This window comes from Typopeltis vanoorti, chromosome 3, assembly GCF_054136105.1.
Source record: "Typopeltis vanoorti isolate ZY-2024b chromosome 3, IOZ_Tvanoo_1.0, whole genome shotgun sequence".
NCBI lineage: Eukaryota > Metazoa > Arthropoda > Arachnida > Uropygi > Thelyphonidae > Typopeltis > Typopeltis vanoorti.
The window spans coordinates 164,352,035-164,374,583 of NC_143551.1; the positions used below are offsets into that span (position 1 = coordinate 164,352,035).

A 22,549-nucleotide genomic window follows, 5' to 3' on the forward strand; every position below is an offset into this window, starting at 1 on the left:
CGGATCAGAGGTGCCAGCTTGACATGAGGTCTGAAAGTGGTGCGAAGGCCATGTTTCAACAATACTTTGGCTATCTTTTCCGATGTATCTCTAATATAGGGAATAGAAATGGTCATGTTGTATTCTTGTGTATTAGGGGAGGGCAGAGTAATGGGCCTATGTAGTATTTTATCTATTTTGTAGGGATTGTAGCCGTTGGCTAAGAACGTATGGCGCAGGTATTGGAGTTCAGTGGTCAGAGCTGTATCATTAGAACAAATGACTCTGGCTCTGTGTGTAAGTGTTTTTAAAATGCCGTACTGTTGGACTGGATGATGATGTGATGTTTATGTAGGTATCTTCCTGTGTGTGTGTGTAGGCTTTCTGTAAATAGAAAAAGATAGTGATCCATCTGAAAGGTGGGTGACTAATGTGTCAAGAAATGGTAAACAGTTATTTGATTCTTTTTCTACTGTGAAGTCAATTTTGGGGTGTTGGCTGTTTAGATAGGTCCGTGGGGCCAGATGGCAAACACATAGCGTAACCACACTTGTGGCTTGTATGTAGCTGTGGCAAGTATTTTGTTTTTTCAAAGTGTTCCATGTAAAAATTTGCTAATGGGGGAGAGAGGGGGGAACCCATAGCAGTACCATTAATCTGTTTGTAGAATTTTCCTCCCCATGTAAAGTAACCTACATTCATGGTAAATTGAAATATTTCAAAAATATCTGGGGGAAATTTAGACTTGATTAAATCAAGTGTCTATAAGTGGCACATTGGTAAATAAGGAGGTGACATCGAAACTAACCATTATGTCTGAATCTTTTAAGATTAGATTTTTAATTAGTGTTTTGAAATGGATTGAATTTTTTACAAAAGTAGAGGAGTTGCCAGTAAGGAGGGTAAGCGACTTGGCTAAATGCCTGGCCAGTTTATATGTGGGACTATCTATGCTATCGACTATGGGGCATAGGGGAATATTAGTTTTGTGGATTTTTGGTAATCCATAAATACGGGGTGGTTTAACATGAATTGGTTTTATTTTCCTGATGATTTCTTTGGGCCATGATGTCACTTTTTGATGATGCTGCTGAGTTGAAAATCAGCGAAATATAAGCATTAATAAAACATCTTTGTGATAAAAGTGTGCGTGTGGTGTTGTTAATACCGTGAAAAATAAGTCATGAATAACCATCACCTAAGCTTATCTGTTAGATTAGAGATTTTATTATTATTATTATTATTCAGGCCTCCATGGAGTCAAGAGACTCATTGTGGGAGGTCCTTCTTGGGAAATACAAAGTTTATCATACCACTCCTTGAACTCACTGACCATTCTTGTTCTCACTACTCTCTCAGGCATCCCACGGTCAACCACCCTCCACACAAAGAAACCACTCGTCGAAAAACTTTCCGTCGAGCAGGAGTCGAACCAGCAACCTATGGATAACTGTAATAACCCTCTACATTCCACCGCTCTGCCAACTGAGCTATCGACAGCCATTTTTATAAATTATATATATATTCTTCTTCTTCTTTTCAGCCATTTTCTGTCCACTGCTGTACGAAGGCCTCCTCCAGTTCTTTCCACCTTTCTCTGTTGACCAATTTTTCCCAACAAATTTTGACAGTTCATCACTCCACCTTCTTTTAGGACGTCCTCGGCCTCGTTTCCCTTCTTTTGGAATCCAGTTTGTTAGTATAGTGGTCCATCGCTCATCTTCTCTCCTGGATAGATGTCCAGCCCATTTCCATTTTAGTCTTAATGTGAAGAACGATGTCAGTGATGCGAGTCTGGCTTCTTATCCAGGTGTTTCGCTTCTTATCTTTTAATGTGATGCCTAGCATCAACCTCTCCATTTTTCTTTGAGTTGTTGTTAGTTTATTTGCCAGTTCTTTTGTTAGCGACCAAGTTTCACAACCATGTGATGATTGGAAGTATTAAATGTCTTCCTTTTTAAACAGAGTGGAACATCATTGTTTTAAAAAATGCTTTTCAATTTTCTGAATGCACCCCAGGCAAATTGAACTCTCTATTTATTTCCTTTTGGAGTCCACAGTTTAGATCAATGAGATGACCTAAGTATGCATATGAAGAGACTCTTACGAAGAAATTGTTTTCTATTATTGTTTTTTGGTGTTTCAAGATGATTAAACGTGATTTTAGTTTTTTCTCTGTTTAATTTTAGACCGACATTTCTGCTTTCATGATATAGGTCTTCTGGAGTGATTGAAAAATTATGATATCATCTGCATATCTTAAGTGTGTTAAGTTTCTGTTGTTAATTTTTTTACCAAGGCTTGTCCAGTTTATATTATTAAATATTTTTTGAAGGACTGCTGTAAAGATTTTGGGTGATAGAGAGTCTCCTTGTCGGACACCTTTTTCAATTGATATTTTATTGCTACTTGTGTGAAATTGGATTTTGGCTGTTGCGGTGTGGTATATTTCCTGGAGGAAGAGGCTACTATTTCTGGAGTGCTTTGATTATTGCATTAGTTTTGATGGAATCGAATGTTTCTTCATAATCAATAAAGGCTAAACAGAGAGGCAATTGGTTTTCTTCTGCTTTTTCTATTATTTGTTTTACTGCATGAATATGATCAATTGTGTTAAAGCCTTTACAGAATCCTGATGGTTCTACTGGTTGATTTGAGTCACTGATTGATTTGAGTCTAGAAGAGGGGTAAACCTGTTTGTTATTACTTTTGTGAGAATTCTGTACAGATTGGAGAAAGAATACTAATTAGTCTATAGTTCTTTGTCCCCTTTTTTAAGTAACAGTATCAGAGTAGCATTTGTCCAGTTTTCTGGTATCTTTCCCTCTTCTAGGCATAGATTTAGTAAGTTTGTGACATGGTGAATGATATTATGTTCTCCCCATTTAATTAATTCTATATGAATTAGATCTTCACCAGGACATTTTTCTTTTTTCATTTGTTTTAATGCTTGTTTTATTTCATCTGAATTTTTGTTGTTGATTTTTTGTTGAATGGGGGAATGAATTCTATATGTGATGGAGAGGAGTTATTTATATTTGAAGGATCTATTGAAGGATCTATTTATAAAATTCTTCTAGCCTGCTTAGGATTTGTTCTTGGTTCCTTATTATAGTTCCATTTTTGTCTTTTATTGTAGTTATTTGACTTTTGCCAACTGAAATGTTTTCTTAGTAATTTCATATTTTTATTGTTTTCAATTATTTATTTTATTTTTTTTAGTGTTATAAGATCTTATTTCATTTCTTATCTTGTTCCTTATTGTTTTGCATAGTTCTGCATATTCTATTTTAGAAATTAAGTTTTTGTCTTGTTTCATATTTCGTCTCTTTTTTAGTAGTTGTAAGGTTTCCTCTGAAAGTTGATGGTCTTTTTGTTGTTTGTTGCTTTTGAATTCTTTGGCTGCTAAGATATTACTTCCATTAGGTTTGTGCTTATGTCTTCTTCTTCAAATATATTTATTAAGTCTAGTTTTTGATTGAGTTTTTCTTCGTAATACTTCTTGTTTTCAATAGGTTTTAAGTCAAAAGTTCTTGATTTTTTGTCGTTTAGCCATTTTATTCTTTCCAATTTTGGGTTTATTTTAATTTTGGCTCTCACCAGTTGGTGGTCACTTCCTGTTTTTACTTGATTTAGTACTGACATATCTTGACCTATTTCTTTATTGTTGCACAGTATATAATCTATTTCATTTTTTATTTCTCCATTTGAACTTCTCCATGTCCATTTTCTTTTGAGGGCTTTCTTAAAAAATGTATTCATAATGTAAAGCTTGTAACTGATAGAGAATTCTATAAGAGCCATTCCTGAGTTGCTGCTTGTACCATATATGTATGGTCCTATTGTGTCTATTTAGTGAATGGGATGACCTACTTTGGCATTAAAATTGCCTATTACTATAGTAAAGTTTTGATTGCAATTTCTTTTTTTGTCTACAGTGTGCTACAGTGAGTCATAAAATGCTTCTATCTCTTCATCAGTGTGGGATGAGGTGGGTGCATATATTTGGATGATCCTGATTTTAAGTTTGGAGTTTATTTTAAGTGTGATTTCTATTATTCTTTCATCTGTATAATTAAATTCCTCTATAAGGTGTACAATTGTTTTCTTAATTAGAAATTCAACTTGTATTGTCCTTTAGTTTTCCCATAATAGTATAAATAGTCTCCATTTTTTAGTTTTATTAAATGTTCATCTTGCTGCAAACTTCACTTAAACCTATGATGTCCCATTTAATATGTTTTAGTTCTTGCTGTAAGATGGTAAGGTCTTCCTCTTCTTTAAGTGTTCAACAATTAAATGTTCATATATATATAGAGGAAAAGAGGATTGTATTGATTACTGTTATGTTTATGAATTCTTTGGGCTATTCCAGTATTGCTTATTATTTGGGAAAGCTTCCCCACTGCATCATGTTCTGGTCTCCATAAATGGTTTCGATCAGAGTAGTTATATAGTTGAGGAAATTTAGTCACATCCAGTGTTTGCCCATTCTGGCCATGGGCTTTATGGCCTTTCTTTCTTCTTCTTGGCATTGCAGTGAAGTGGTTATGGCCTAATCTCCCACACTGGCCACATAACATCTTGGGAGATGCATTTTATAGCTTTCTACCAGCTCTTTGCTCAGTATCAACTTTGCCATGGCTCATTATGACACCATGTTTCCCGGGGGGATCCACATGGAGACATGATACTAAGACTTCCCTCCGAACTTCACCGAAATATTGGCACTGCCATCTATATTAGTTCCATCAGAGTTCTTGACCGTGTTGTAGGTTGCTAGCCCACCACGGATATCCATCCCGGGCTTAACTGTGCTCAACATGCTACAAGCATAACTGATGCTTAGTCAGCCAAGATCCTGGTAGGAGAACACAGCTAATCCTCCCCACATATATACATATATATATTGTATTTTTCATTTATTTTTTTTACACAGTCTGGAAAGCCTGCTCTAGAGATCAAACGTGGAACTTTTTCAAACCACTTCAAGCCTCCAAATAAGCAGGGCAGTGGTCTAAAAGCAGGTGATGACATTTATCTCCAATACTATAATATACAAATAAAAATGACTGAATTATCACCATTAAGATTATGTTAGAATGGTTTAAAAAAAATTTTTTTTTTTGTACTTGAAGCCTGAGCACACTACTCATCTGCAGGCCTAATGGAAAATTGCAAAATTCTTCTCATTCTGTACAACTGTCCAAGCTCACCCTCACAGGTAAGAAAAATTTTTATACCATTTACCACCAATACTGTACATCCTCATCCAAAACCAAAGAATATTATGCTCTGTGAAGGCTAAGTATTGCTCTATTTTCATGAAACCTTTTCAATTGCTCTCTTTCATATGTGTGTATATATATATATATATATATATTTTTTTTTTTTTTTTCAAAATTCATTTTTACTCGGTTGGAATATTATAAAAAAAGGTTTAATGACTATTACCGAGAGAAAAGATGACAAGATATATTTAAAAAAGATACTACTAGTTTACTAGTTTCGTTACATGAACATCCTCAGGTATCACAATCAAAGAAGTATATAAAAAAATTACAGAGACTTAAAATTAAAGTACATGTTCTGTTAGTACAATTTTAAGTCTCTGTAATTTTTTTATATACTTCTTTGATTGTGATACCTGAGGATGTTCATGTAACGAAACTAGTAAACTAGTAGTATCTTTTTTAAATATATCTTGTCATCTTTTCTCTTGGTAATAGTCATTAAACCTTTTATTTATATATATATATATATATATATATAAACATCTAATTCCACATTTTTCAGATCCTGAATGAGTAATAATGTTAATTGTGAAAAAAAAAATAAATAAATAAATAAAAATAAAAACAAGCACAATCTTGTTACTTGTAAAAAAAGAAACAGCCTATTCTAAAATTACTAGATTTATTTAACAGTTTTAGTCAGTCAGACTAAAATTTACAAATAAAATATGAGAAGATAAATCTCTACACTTTTAAATTTAACTTTTACAAAATAAATTCAAATATATCAACATTAAAAATTACCATAAACACCCACTAACATCAGAAACTTACAATTTACTCCATCCTATTTTTCTATAACACACACACACACACACATCAATGCTTGCAAATATTCCCAGTCAGCTATAGCATCAAACAACAAAACAAGCATGCATCTAAAGCATATCTTTCAAAATTGACAATACACACAATTAATTCATTATGTAATCTAGTCAGGAAAAATATGCCCAACCTCCTCTCAAAAACAAATATTCCATACTTCCAAAATACTAAAATTTCGACATTTAGAATATCTGTAAAGTATTAAACACCATCATCATCATCAAATTCCTGACATGTATCCTAAAGGGGGTGTACAGGATATTATGATAATACATGAAGAACTTACATCATTACTAACCTCCTATCAACAATTTTCCTTCAAATCAATCTATTATCTGTCAAGACTCCAACATTATCAGATCATAAATTTCTACCATCTAAAGCACTTTTTACTGCATCAACATATCCACCTATATCTTGGTCCTCTTCTGGGTCTTTTTCCTGCAAACTTGGCAGACAACACTTGTTTTGCTAATCTTTCCTCTCCCATTTTCTCGACCATACCACCTGAGATTAGCTCTACTAGCACATTCCTGGATGCCAACAATGTCAAGTTCTTTCCTAATATCCTCATTTTTAATATGATATTGCCATTGATACCATCTGTTTGCATCCCTAATCCTTCTCAGGACTCTCATGTCTGTGGTCTCTAGTCTTTGGTCAAGTTTTATTTTTAACTCAGCTCTCAGATCCATAAGCTAAAGTTGGTTTGAACATTATCTTGTATACAGTTAATTTAGTGTTCTGACTAATTTCTCTCTTATTCCATATAAATTTATTCAGCTGACCTCCGATTATTGATTCTATTGTCTATTTCCATATTTAATTTACCGTCTTCACTAAAAATTTCAATGTTTCTGCCTCAGTTATTCACAACAGTTATTCAGTTTAGTCAGGGAATCTTGTAGACTTGTACTGGATTTATTTAAAAGTATAACATCATCTACATAAAGTAAAGAGCTGCAATTAACATCTCCAATTTTGATATCAGGTTTAATGCTGCTTTCCTTCATAATGTGATCCATATAGATAATGAATAACAGAGGGGATAATGTACATCGTTGTCTGACACCAGATTTAATATCAAACCATCTTTCTGTACTTCCTTCATTTTTAACTGCTGACTTAAATAAAGACTAAGTATTGCTTAATATAATGCCCCATTGATCAATGGTGTTTTGAATAGCTTTTCTCTTGGCACCTTGTCATATGCCTTTTGCAGGTCTACAAAACTCAAATACAAATCTTTATTATATTCCCACAATTTCTCAGCTATTTGTCATAATGTGGTGAAAATCTGATCCTGACAGCCTGTATATTTGACTTGAATCCAGCTTGTTCTTCACTAAGCTTCCCTTCCACAATCCTTTTCAACCATTTCTCAAGTATACTTGCATAAATCTTTTATATTGCTATTATATAATAAATCTATTATATTATTAAATCTTGTATAAGCATTAAACACATACTAAATATTTACATAACAAAACATTTTTTTTAAAACTAGGCTTTAATTGATTTGTAGGGCAAAAGTTTACAGTCTAACCATTCCCCAATCGTTGATACTAATACTAATGTGAAATACATTTACAACTTTCTGTGGTAAGAATTCAAGTACAAAGGGAGATAAGGATAAGCAATGAAAGAACAATAGAAGAAAATGTTCAAAAGAATGCAAGTAGTACACTGCTTGGAAAAAATTCAAAGGACGCCCAATGGGAAAGGTAAATTGTGCTATGTAATGAGTCACATGCTTGTAGCTGGTATAAATTAGAGAAATATGATGCTCCCAAGTCAGTGCAACTAATGTTTGGGTGAGATGGCTGCAAGAAGGGAACTGATGGAGTTTGAAAGAGCCGTTGTATTAGGATGACATGCTGCAATTTGCAAAACAGATAGGCTGCAGGCCTATCTGTTTTGCAAATTGTCGACAAATTGTACCATCCCAGGTAAACAATCAGTGATACCATACTGAGATGGAAGTGCCGGGAGTCAACTGCAAGGGCTACCTGCCGCAGACAACCTATAACACTCACCGAATGTGACTATTACGTGCTACAAATGATAACATAAAAACTAACATTCGTAGACTGACACGTTGAATGCAGTCCTGGGCATTGAATGGAACACAAATTTGCACAAAAAAAATTTAGAATTGAGGCTCACAACATGAGTTTCCATGGTAGGACAGCAATATGCAAGTCCCACATTTACTGAACAAACATGCAGCATTTTCTTCAGAAGTGCAAAACACATACACAATAGAACATGGAAGCTTGAAAAGCTGTGTTATGGAGCAACATATTGCACAAGACACTCTACCAAGCAAAAGGATTGGTATGAGTGTGGCAGATGCCTGGTGAACGTCTTTTACCAGAGTGCGTAACCCCAACCACAAAATTTGGAGGTGATGGTATGGTCCTGTTTTTCCTGCTTTGGCCTCGGACTTCTGTGGTGTCATGAACATTGAACTCTGACAAGTATTTCAATTCTGAACAATGCAATGCTTCCTACATTATGGCATTTCTATGGAACTGACCATTGTCCCTTTCAGCATGACAATGACAGCTCAGTGTAATAAGGCTGCTGCTATAACTGCAGGGTTTGTGGATATGAACATCGCCACACACTTGACTGGTGTCCACAGAGCTCTGATCTCAATCCTAGTGAACATCTGGATGAACTGGAGCATCAGGTGAGGTCAAGGGATGTCCACCCCCACAGGAGTCCAGGACCTCATTATGCCTACATGGAATGCCAAAATTCCCACGGATCGCTATCACAGGTTTGTGAAAAGTTCATAGGATTACTGCAGTCACTGCAGTGAAAGGAGATCCTACATCTTATTAAGGTTCCATGGCTGTTTATTCCTCATACTATGGTATCTGTTGACTTCTTTCCAAGCAGTGTATCAATGCTTGAACTGAAAAAGAAAACATGAGTTCTGAAACATAGAGAGCTAGAGCAGATGATATTCAACCAGTGATGCTCATATATGAATGTGTAAAAGTTTAAATGGTGGCTAAACTGCACAGTTTAGGTCAAACTGTAGATGGCTATAATAGAATTCTTTTAATGCCCAATTATAAAAAGGAAAATAAAAGTAAATATGAAAATTATAGAGGAATTTCCCTACTGAATGTGCTAAGTAAGATTTAGGCAAGCATAACTAAGAAGTTAAGAAAAAATGTTGAAGAGAAACTTTAAGAAGAAAAGTTAGGTCAGGGTAAACAGGTATTTTTAGAATCAGATTTTCACTTTAAGAAAAATAGTTGAAAAATGAGAATATAACAAGGAGCTGTCTTTAAGTTTCATAGATCTGGAAAACAAATGTGACAGTGTGCCAAGAGAAAACTACTGAAAATGCTACAATTATACAGAGTAATATACACACTACATTTACGTTGTAAGTAAATAATGACTGAAGATGGTTTGATGTAAAATAAGGTATTATACAAAGGTGCATGCTATATCCACTATTATTAATTATCTATATGGATCATTATGAAGAAAAGTGGATTCAACATGATATCAAAACTGGAAATAATTACAACTCCTTATTTTATGCAGATTAATTAATTGTCTATATGGATCATTATGAAGAAAAGTGGATTCAGCATGATATCAAAACTGAAAATAATTACAACTCCTTATTTTATGCAGATGTTAAACTCTTAAATAAATCCACCCATAAATCATCAGAACTCTAACTCAATTTAATACTGCTGTAATAAATTTGATATAAAAATCACAAATAAAAAGAGACTATGAAAATGATTTAAATCTTCATAAATAATTTCATTAAATATGAGGATAAAACAAAAATAACATTAAATCTGGTACTTGTTCTTTTTAATTAATACCTACTCTATTTCAATTATGAGCTTCAATTCATTAGATCAAAACTGATTTTTTTTTATGTGTAGAACACAGTACATCTAAAGAAAAAATGATTTCTTCATAAATTGTGACATAATGAAAATATTAATTAATTGTTAGCCAAGTATTTCAGTTTACCTGTAGCATTTCAGTGTAAGCTCCAAATCTAGAAGGAAGGCATCTTTAAAAGGTTTTCCATTATCAAGTGTTTCCAAACTCTGAAATCAATAAAAATATATTAAAGGAAGTCATCATATTTAAATAATAAAGATGCACTCATCCACACAAACACTCACATATATGCTTACATTAATGAGCATATATGGCATGTAATGATTATTTGAGATGATCATACTTTCAACCTCTATAATGAGGTTATCAAAGTATGATCATCTCAAATAATCATAGCAAAAATGTTCTATCACAATTATTATTATTACCTGATGCTTCCAAGGAGTTCAATGACTTCTTTTTTTTATATATATATATTAGAGTCCAATGACTGATCGTGGGAGGGCACTCTGCTACACCCTGTCTACCCTACTACTTAATTCTTGCATTACCTTATTACCTATTATTAATTTCTCAAATGATGGTGAGGGCAACATTCAACAAATGAGGAATTGGGAGTTTTAATTAGTGATACCTATTATTTCTAAAAGATGACAGATAGATATTGGTTGGAAATGTTAATTACATATAACTGAAAACAGATTTCAGATAACACCTGACTAATGATCTTTACCCGGGGCAGAGCTGACTACTACCAGGTGCGTCCCCAGGTGGCGGATTGGGGAACAACCTTCAGATATGGAGGCTAGCTGCGATATAAGCAGAGCAATCTGGCAAATAAGCAGCCGTGGACCAACAGCGACTGAGCTATCAGGGCGTGGGGGAGAAGAAGTGGCAACTCTGTTTCACTTAAAACCTCACAAAGCCCAATGACAACTCGGTGACATGGCGAGTAGTGCCACCATTAAATAAGTGCCTGCTGGGGTCACTGCCCCTGACATTGGGAAGCAGCATTGTCAGTACTGACACAAGGTTGAAGCCAAATGATGACGGAAAAGCTTGTGATCAGAGATTTGCAGATGGCAATATGATTATATTGTGTACGTCTGTAATACTGTGGAGCAGAAAGCAAACGGAGAAACTACTGCTCTACCTTATCTCCAGAACAACCAACATGGCGAGCAAACCCTTACAACTGGCCCCAAGTTACCGGCATCCCTTAAATGGGACAGGGGTGTGAAGAATCTCCAGGCTCAAAATGGTGTCCACTTTTAAAATTGCAACTTAGAATGTCAGAACTCTGTTAAAAAGCTGGCAAATTAAGAAATGCCACAAGAGAAATGAAGAGGCTGGACATCCAGATTTTGGGAATTTGTGAGACAAGATGGACAGGATCTGGAAAGTGTCAACAAGATAATACGACAATGTATTACTCTGGGAATGATGAGAACAAACATCGACATGGTGTAGCTGTAATAGTAGATGAAGAAATCAATAAATCAGTAATAAATTGGATTCCATTTTCTGAAAGGATAATGCTGTTACAACTTAAGGGAAACCTCGTTAACATAAATATCATACAAGCTTATGCACCCACAGCTGACAAAAGTGAAGAAGATATTGAAGAGTTTTATGAACACCTAAAAGAGATTAAAAACCTAACAAAGAAACATGATATAAACATAGTGATGGGTGACTTCAATGCAAAAGTGGGAAGAGGGGATGATGGAGAAATTGTTGGCGAACATGGCTTAGGCACCAGAAATGACAGAGGAGATTGCCTAGTCCAGTTCTGTCAGGAAGAAGATCTAACAATAGCAAATACCTGGTTTAAACTTCCACCCAGAAGACTGTACACTTGGAAATCGCCTCAAGATAACCAACATAACATTGTCAGAAATCGAATTGATTATATACTGATAAATAAAAGATTCCACAATAGTATAAAGAGTGCAAAGACTTATCCTGGAGCAGATATCTCATCAGACCACAATCCCATAGTTACAGAAGTACGTCTTAGATTAAAATCAGTTAAAAAAAGTGATGAATTTCCATCAGATTGGCTCAAATCTACATTTATCACTGTCCCAAAGAAACCCAAAGCGAATTCCTGTGGTGACTTCCGACTTATTAGTCTAATGAGCCAAACATTAAAAATATTTTTGAAAGTAATTCAGAATTGCATTTATAGAAAAAGTGAAGAAACTCTAAGTGAAACACAGTTCTGCTTTCGGAATGGTTTTGGTACTAGAGAGGCCCTTTTCTGTACCCAAATATTGATACAAAAATGCATAGAAAAACAGAAATCTGTCTTTATGTGTTTCATAGATTTTGAAAAAGCATTCGACAAAGTCAGACACACTAACTTAATAGAAGTTCTTCAACAAATAAGGCTAGACGAACAAGACATAAGACTAATAACAAATCTGTATTAGAATCAGTCAGCTACTGTTCAATTAGACAACATTACCACCAGTGATATTAACATCAAAAGAGGAGTGAGACAAGGATGTGTGCTCTCACCACTCCTGTTCAACATATATGCAGAGGTAATCTTTAAAAAAGCATTGGAAGAATGTCCAGAGGGAATCACAATAAATGGAAAGATTGTTAATAACCTACGATATGCAGATGACACCGTGCTAATTGCAGATAGTATTATGGATCTCCAAAAACTCATCGACAGAGTATACATAGAAAGCCAAAGAATGGGAATAAATATAAACATCGACAAGACAAAATACATGATCATCAGCAAACATCCAGCCGCAGCCTTTTCCCATTGAGCGTCAGTTTCATCGATGAAACTGACGCTCAATGGGAAAAATATTGATCAAGTGTCAAGATATAATGAACGGTGGGATCCAAAAATAGATATAAAGACAAGGATTGAAGTTGCACGGCAGTCCTTCATGAAAATGAGAACACTATTCTGCAATAAAGACCTAAACATGGAAGTCAGATGCCGAATGCTGAAATGCTACGTGTGGTCTATTCTGCTCTATCGAGTTGAAACATGGACATTGAAGGCGACAACCATCAAGAAAATTGAAGCCTTTGAGATGTGGCTATACAGAAGAATGCTAAAGATATCATGGACAGAAAAAATTACCAATGAAGATGTCTTAAAATCCATTGGCAAAACTAAACATCTTGTACAACAAATAATCAAGAAACGAAAAACATCATATCTTGGCCACATCATGAGAAACAGCAAATACCAACTTCTACAAACTATTTTGGTAGGAAGAACTGATGGCAAAGGAACTAGAGGAAGAAAAAGAATATCATGGTTTGACAACATCAAGACGTGGACAGGAAGGAGCAGTGCACAACTGCTCAGATTAGCACAAGAGCGCAGTTTGTTCGCCAAGATGGTTGCTGACCTTCGATAGAAGATAGCACAATAAGAAGAAGAATGATCTTTAAGTAGTGTTCTCTAATGACTTATGAGGGCTGTTCGATAAGTCCATGCAAAGTCTATGAGATGGTGCCACCAGTACATATCAAGGTAATTTTTAGTTGTTGGCAACTGTTAGAGGATCACACACTAAGTTTCAGTCAAATAGATCTATTACTCTGTGTTTGGCGTTCATTTGAATCAATCAAGTACCGTGTAGTGATTAAACATTACTTCTTGAAAGGCAAAATGGCTCAGAAAACCAAAGCTAAGCTTGATAAACATTATGGTGAGTCTGCACTTTCGATTAGAATGGTTTATAAGTGGTTTAGTAACTTTCAAAGTGGCCATATGATCACAAGAGACGCTGAACGTTCTGGATGCCCTGTTGAGGTCACTACTCCAGAAATTATTTAAAAAAATCCATGATATGGTGATGGATGATAGAAGGTGCATGAAATTGCTAAGGCTGTGGGCATCTCAAATGACTGCGTACATAATATTTTACATGAACATTTACATGTGAGAAAACTATCTGCAAGATGGGTGCAGTTTTTGCTCACATTGGATCAAAAGCGTCAATGTGTGAACTGTTGCAAGGACAGCGCTTTCAACGGAATTCAGAGGAATTTTTGCATTGTTTCATAATGTTGTGTCCCAATTTACAATTTCTGCTCTAATCTTACAAATTCCTTTTATCTATATTCTTCTAACTTCTGTGCCCGAGTTTTTACCAAAACTTATACCAATATCTAAGTTATTGCTCCCCGTAGTACCCCTAATATTTGTATTTATACTGCACCTTTTGGGATATTTAGTTTAGGATATTACATACATAAACAAGGAGAAAGAACTCAAATATATTTGAAAGTGTAACTATTGCAGTCATGACACTTAACTCGATTCTCAACTTAAATTTTCCACGTGACTAAGTACAATATTTTCAAGTGGTTATCAACTGCACCATTTATGTTGTCATAAATAGGGAGAAAGTCAATCTCGAATATATCTCTTAGTATTTAAATATTATTGCAGTCGTGACTCTTAATCTCTTTCCTCAACATTAAATTTCCCGCATGATTAGGTATGATGATTTTAAGCGGTGCATTGGATTAGCAATATCAGACAACTCTTTTATCATTGAACAAAAGGTTTATTAAGTTTCTAAACATGGTACAATTCAAATACTAAACTAAAATATTTGTGATTATGCTGCCATACACATTAATTCATAAATTCACCTGATGTGAACAAATTAGATCAATTCACACTATCTGATTTTTCATACTGAAGTAGATTAACAAGTTATTCACTGCTAACACAGTGACATTTCAATTATTTTATACATTACATTAGGCATTCAATCCTTAGGATACGTACTTACTTAATTCACACTATTCCGTTATACCGTTATTTGCACTAACACACAATTATGTCATTTAAATATCTTGTGCAATATAATAGACATGCAAAAATACCTTAGGACTCTTAATCATTCACAAATCTTTAACACTAGTCAATCTACACATAACACATTCTATCATATACTAAAGTCCTAGTATAACTTCAACAGTTCTATATTGGAATCACGATACTTTTCACAGACAAATTTCTAGCTAACATAGGTTATGATTTACAGTACCCTTCTTGAGCTTTTCGTATGGACCTTTATTCTTTTCCAAACGAACCTTTGGTATAACTTCTCATAACTCTGGAATACTTTAACACGCATATATTTGCTCTACTATCAGCAACGAGGACATCGATCTCTTTACAGCTTTCTGCTTTGCGTAGCTATCACTAGCATCGAAACGAAGAAGATCCCTCCTTTTCTAGGACTCAATGGCAATTTTTCCTTTGCTTCCTACTCGGGAAAACGGGAATCAAAATCCCGCTCACTTTCGTTTCCGTGTTGTGACGAGGAGATATCACCCCTGTCGCCACTCAGGAAAACCCCGTGAACTCCACCGGAACCAAAACCAAACTCCCAGGCCAAAAGCGACTATCCAAAAAAAAAGTCCCTTCTCCAGGGGGTTACCAACCCTTTTATAGCTGCTCCCCTAACGGCACCTTTTCTTACTTCATTTCTCCTCCTTCTACTTGTTTTTTAATCATCGACCAATTAGGGTGGCGTTTTCTCGCCAAACGTCATTTGATCAGCAAGCCCGTTCTCAATGTTTCAATCCGGGGATCGGCCCTAAGCAATAGCTTTGCTTTTCTTGTGCTAGCCTGACTTAATCCCCTTTCAAACTTTTTCTATGAATTCTACTTAATAATTTAATCTCTCACATAACGTATTTTATGACTCACCCCTTTCTACTTACTTACTTACTTAACTCTCTCATTTTTAATCGTATTACAATATTAATCTATACTTCCCTTTGTTAGCTACTTAGTTAGAATTCCTTATTTTAAGTCATATTACAATATTAATACATTCCTTCCTTTATCAGCTACTTTAACAACAACCCTTACGTTTTATACATATTACTGGATGCAAGAAATTTTCCATTAACTAATTCATTTTTTTTTTTTATGCAGGGGTTTTAATTTATGATATTTATTCTTCATGTTACACCATGATGGCTGAGAATACTATATTCCTAAGATATCAGGTGTAACAATAACAGTGTACGAAACATGGATCATCGCTACCAGCCTGAGACCAAGGAACAGTCTAAACAATGGGTTGCAAGTGGGGAATCTGCACCAAAGAAAGCGAAAACCGTTCCTTCAGCAGGAAAGGTTATGGCCACTGTCTTCTGGAATACTTGTGGCATAATCTTCATAGACTTCTTGGAAAATGGCAAAACAATTACCGGAGTGTATTATGCGTCTTTGCTGGATCTTTTAAATAATAAAAATAAACAAAAAACGACCACACTTGGTGAAAAAGAAGATTCTTTTTCACCACGACAACGCACCCGCTCACTCTTCTGCAATTGTGACCACAAAATTGTTTGATTTATTCTACGAAGTCCTTTTGCATCCCTCCCCCTACTCTCCAGATTTGGCTCCTTGAACTGATATCTGTTTCCAAACATGAAAAACATGGCTGGCAGGAAAGAGATTTTCATCAAACGATGAGGTGATTGCTGAAACAACTACTTATTTTGAAGAGTTGGACAAATCATACTATATGGATAGGATCAAAAAACTCAAGCATCGTTGGACTAAGTGTATAGACCTCAAAGGAGACTATGTTAAAAAATGTTTGTCCCAAAAAAATTGTTTTCTTCATTTTTGCACGGACTTATTGAACAACCCTCGTAATATCACAGAAAAATTTCTTGTAGTTTTTTTTTTCTATTTTTACTAACCAATACAGACAGCAAAGATATGTTAGTTATATTCCTCAATCATATCAACACAGCAGACTTCATCCACATTTCTATTTTTTTTTAAAGTAAATATCTACTATTTAAATATATACTAATAATATCTATTTACATAACATTTTCCTGATTGCTATTTAATCACCTATGGAAATTTTAAAAAAAAGGATTTAATTGTTAAAGAAAAATTAGGGAAAAAATAATAATCTTAATTTATAGAATGTAATATTCTTATCTCAACTTATATAATGTTAAGCAGAATATTATAATGCTACTGTTATGTAACCTACAGCTAAGTAGGGTCTCTCCCTTTCTATTAAATCTGCAAGACGAGAGAGAAGTCTTCCTCGTTCAGAAGCATCTATTCTACGCCATGGTGATCCGATTCTGAAAGCATCTTGAGCAGCTTTGACAGCTTTATCTACATCAGCCTGCATGCAACAACAAAAAGACATAAAAAAGGTTCAATAAAAATATAAAACAAAATCTCACAAATTGGCTTGAAATCTGAATCAAAATATTGAAATACTGCTTTGTACTGTTTACAATGGGTTTCACTTTCTTTTAATAACATAAAAATTATGTTTAATTTTAAACTTGAACTTTATATTGGCTTTATTAGATGACCAGAGATTTTTTGAAAAATATATACAATTGTCTACAAGTTTCACCAGTGGTTCTGTCTGGCTTTTCACAATGTGTAACGGTACATGGAAGTCAACATTTGCTAGTAAAAAAGAAGAATGGAGTGACACTGTGAAATAAATTAAAACAATGCATGACATCATAAGCACATGGAACGTGGTATCAGTCATTGTTTTTTTGAGCAAGTTATATAGTTTTTAGCGAAATAAAATTCTGGTAAGCTGAGTGAACTTATTAGGCTTTTCTAGATGTCTTTCAGAATCATTTGATTTCTGTTTAGATTTTCTCTGGAGCGGAGTACAACTGCAGCCTCTTTGAAGTTTCTACATTGAAAATCCTCTTCTATATAGGGCATAGAGCTTTTATCCCAATCGATGGTGTGGTTAGTGCTTCTCGATGTTTGTCCAATGTAATTTAATCCACAGGAACATGGAATGTCGTACACACCTGCATATTTGAAGAAGGTATTAATATCCTTTGGTGATCTTAAAATCTGGCATATTGTCTTGACCAGTTGAAGGACTTAAGAAGTTTGCCAATTTTTGTTGTCACTGAGCCTGCATAAGGGATGACGATGTATATTGCATGACAGAAGGTTGCTGTTGTGGAGGGTTTCTATGAAGAATCTTTTTGATTATATTTCCTGGGTAACCATTGTTTACCAGGGTCTGAGATATGAGAGTGAGTTCATCAAGGAGATCTTTTTCTTCTGAGATAATGCTGGTCGCTTTATTGTTAAGCATATGAATTATGCTGAGATTCTGTGCAATACGGTGAGTCGATTTGAAGTGCAGGTAACATCCAGTGTGTGTTGGTTGCATATCATATCATGGTGTTGGTCGCTTGCATTTCACAAAAGGTTCAGAGAATGCACAAGTGTACCAGAAAATTTTAGAAGAATTGCTGCCTACTATCAGAGACCACTTTACTGTAATGACTAATTGCATCTTTCAGGATGACTCTGCCTATTGTCATAGGGAAAAAAAGTTGTAAGAAATGCTATTTTAACCATAAAAAGTACTATACAAATTGAGTTTAGTACTTAAACTTTAATTTCTGTTGCAGGTTAATAAGTGGCTCAAAGAACATGCAATTCAGAAACTACCGTGTCCAGGAAATAGCTGAGATCTCAACCCCATTGAGAATTTGTGGTTCCAAATGGAGATTGAAATACATAAGAAGTTGAAAACACTTCGGGAGTTCCAAGAAGTCATGGAACCACGAATTGACAGTTGCATCCATCAGGAAATTGATTCTGTCAATGGTCCGCCTTTGTAGACTAGAGATGGAAATGGACATAGCTGAGGTTTGAACAGAGGCCATGTATATTGGTGCAGAGTATTAGGAAGATTGTGCGAGGTTTGCTGTTCACCACATTAGTCACGTACTTTTCCTATGCAGTGATAGAGTTCAAATTTCTGCACTGACTGATAGTAGGATTGAATGTTTGAATTCTCCAGTTTGTCATTTTTCTTCCAATTGTTGCTGTAATTTATTATTATTATTACATAATACCTCCAGGGAGTCCAATGACTCATCGAGGGAGGGCATTCTACAACTCTGTCTCCACTGCTCAATCCACAAACAACCATCATCATCTACACCAGTGCCATCTACTGCCCATCATCATCACTAGTATTTTCACAGACAATCACAAACATGAACCTGCAGCCTTTTGGCTGGAGAGCGGATACTCTAACCACTCAGCCAACCAGGCTGGCTAATTTTCTAACTTGTTCCTGCTGCACATGAGTGAGATCTGGCTGGGCTCATAGACATGCCATGATGGTGAAAAAGGGGAAATCTTATCCTGATAACTCCTGTTTAGCATGAACCCAGCTTTTTATTCTTCAAGTTTCTCTTCCACAATTTTTCATAGCATGTCATGAAATATGCTTGCATAAATCTTATCTGGAACATTCAGTAGAAAATTCTTTGTAATTCTCACATTCAATTTTCTTTCTTCTTTTATAGATGGTACTATGAAAGCTCTATTCCAATCTAATTCGACCTTTTCATCATGCCTTTTAAATTATGCAGTGCAGCTGCTGTAAAAGTTTAATATCTCTGTGCTTAAGCATTCTGATAAAATATCACATACCTCAGCTTCCTTCCCATATTTCAGGTGTTTGATCGCTTTTTCTACTTCAAGTACTGATATATACTCTTGATTTCATTCTGCTTGAATATTTTCTACCACTGTTCTGTCACCTGTAGTTTCATTCAACACTATCTTTTAAACCACATCTGATTAACACTGCATCCAAGCTAAAAACAAACAATATACTGCAAAAACTATGTGGAACAAGTTGGGGTGCCTCAGCAACAATGCTTCGCTGCACTGCTCTTGGCCTCGTTTACTCTACAGCTGAATACTGCTCACCCGTACGGCTGAACAGCACCCATGTGTATTTGGTTGATGCCCAGCTTAACACCACTATGCGCCTTATTTCTGGAACTGTAAAATCAACCCCAACATACTGGCTCCCAGTGCTAAGCAACATCCCGCCTCTACACACATCCGCAGATTCTACTTTCTTCTACATGAATACAGCAAAATCATGGAAATCCAAAATCTTCCAATCCATGAAGACATCCCACCCCAAGAAATAAACAGGCTAAAGTCAAGGCACCCTCCAATCTTAACAGTAAATAATCTTGCAGAGACAAGCTTCAACATGAAGGAGAAGTGGAAAGAGTCCTGGTGTAACACTTCAACAGGGATCTTCCATAAATTAGTGGACCCAACACAGATACCTTCAGGTTTTGACCTACCTCGGAAAACTTGGTCTACTCTTAACCGAATCTGCACCAACCATGGCAGATGTGCAGACTACCTTTACAAATGGGGCATGATTGCCTCACCCAGGTGCGACTGTGGATCACCCCGCCAGAAAATTAATCATATTACAGCAGAATGTGTCCTACGTGCATACAGTGGAAACCTGTCAGACTTCATCCATGCTACACCAAGTGCAGTCGACTGGATAATCAACCTAGACATTCAGTTGTAGCCTATTCTTGATTTTTGAGTGTCTCTTTTATGACTGTATTATGTCTTCTTATTGTACATATGTATATTACTATGTCCATATATATTAAGGATTAATGTAATGTAACTTTTCATGTGTGAGCCATACGCTAAATAAATAAATAAATCATTCAACAATCTTTCAAAGTAATAATTACATATCTAGAATATCTTTATTTTCAGTTTTTATTTCACCTTTATCATCTCAGATTCCTTTTGCAGTATTCTTTCTCCATTTCTAAGTTGTTGTTTTTTTTATAGACTCTACAACATGTTGCTATCTTCCGGATATTCATCTTCTATATTCTTATCCATGTTTCCAAGACATGTTTAAGTACTTTTACATGATGCTTTCACTTCTTACATTTTTTTCTATATTGTCTTAGAGCATCTGCCAACTTATTTGATAGGAACTTTTAATATACTTTCTTCTTTTATAGGACTGAGCTACCTCTTTCACTTCTTGAGTCAACCATGAAATTCTAATTTTTATATCCTTGCAGAAAATTTCACTACAAGTCTTGAAGGTTTGACTGTACTAAAACTCCATATTTCTTCCATTAACATTGCATACTTTATATATATATAAATTATATATATTTGTATACATTTGTCAGAGGTAAAGTCTACACTTCATCTCTGACAGCTACTCAGCTTTGATTCTTTTTAAAACTTTTTTCATTTAATTTTTATTTTAAATATGCTACTCCATTCTCCATTTTTTTCTGCTCAAAACTACATGGTAATAACCTTTTCCAATATTTCAAATTCCACGCATAATTCATGTTCTGAACAAACATGAAGATATTGCTATCCAGAGCAGTGGCGGCCCATACATAAGCACTGCGACACTGCAGTACCCCCAAGTAAAAAATGAAAAAATTAAATTTTGTTTGTTTATAAATAATAACAATGCTTACAACATTATATAAATGCAGTACAACATGCTAAAGATTACAGCTTATGTTTTGACATTGATTGAATAGTTAATAATTGGAATTGTTCGATTAACGCTTTAGATTACGAAATAAATGCACTGCAATCTAACGCCGATATTCGTTTGCTCTTGTCATTGCATGTTACGTCATTCCCAACTGTAACTGCTCAAACAGCAGTGTATTTTTAGTACGCTTATGCGCCTTATTATCTGTGAGACATGAAACGTTTATTATTGGTGCATGTGCCTGGTGAACTATTTTTTGTAAATCTTATTTTATTTTGTTAAAATAACATATAATTATTTATTTATTATAGATACAAGGCTAAATTATGATGAGTGTCACTGTTGAAAATATGAAAAGAATAATATTTTTTCAATTATCGTTACACAAAACAAATGCACTGCAATCTAACGCCGATATTCATTTGCTGTCGTTGCACATTACGTCATTAGATACACTGCCACTTGGGCAGTGTATTTTATGCCTGTGCTCATTATTTCTGTGAGATATGAAATGTTTATTACTGGCACGTGTTCGTGGTGAACTATTTTTTTGTAAATCTTATTTTGTTAAAAATAATATATAATTATTTTATTTATTATAGATACAAGGCTGAATTATGATGAGTGTCACTGTTGAAAATATGAAAAGAATTATATTTTTTCAATTATCGTTACACAAAACAAATGCACTATGATCTAATGCTGATATTCGTTTGCACTTGTCATTGCTATTGATACGAAACATTTATTATTGGTGTTTGTTCACGGTGAGGATGAAATATTTTTAATATGTAAATTTATTTATTAATAAATTCATTACTGATTAGGAAAAAAAAAGTGTTTTTTTTTTTTTTTTTTTTTTTATATATGCAGCACCTCCACTTAAAATTTTCACCGGCTGCCACTGATCCAGAGTAATCTAGTCGATAAAACTCTTCTTATTACTTGTATCTTATTGCCATATGTATATTTGCACACATCTTTATGTTTGAACATAAACAGAAAAGCAGGTACTTATTATTAGTTTTGTCCTTCCCTCTAAATTTTCCCAACACATTTTATATGTCTAGTATTAATTTCCTACTCGTTTGTTTAGATCTCCAACAAATATCAACCTTTCTTTATATATATATATATATATATGATGATCAGCTTTTACTCGGTTGTTATACATTTGAAAAAAATATAGATTTAATGACTATAAGA

The 22,549-nt window shown here is 34.7% G+C and overlaps 1 protein-coding gene across 1 annotated transcript in view; it reads right to left on the reverse strand.

Annotated features, from left to right (window-relative positions):
• The window catches only part of Aldh (Aldehyde dehydrogenase), a 282,929-nt gene that overhangs the window by 203,175 nt on the left and 57,205 nt on the right, over positions 1-22,549 (reverse strand). Inside the window, exons 3-4 of the mRNA XM_090390950.1 lie at positions 17,015-17,155; positions 10,116-10,195 (exon numbers count right to left, since the gene is read on the reverse strand). Of these exons, the coding sequence (XP_090247076.1) occupies positions 10,116-10,195; positions 17,015-17,155 (221 nt within the window). The remainder of the gene's footprint in view (positions 1-10,115; positions 10,196-17,014; positions 17,156-22,549) is intronic.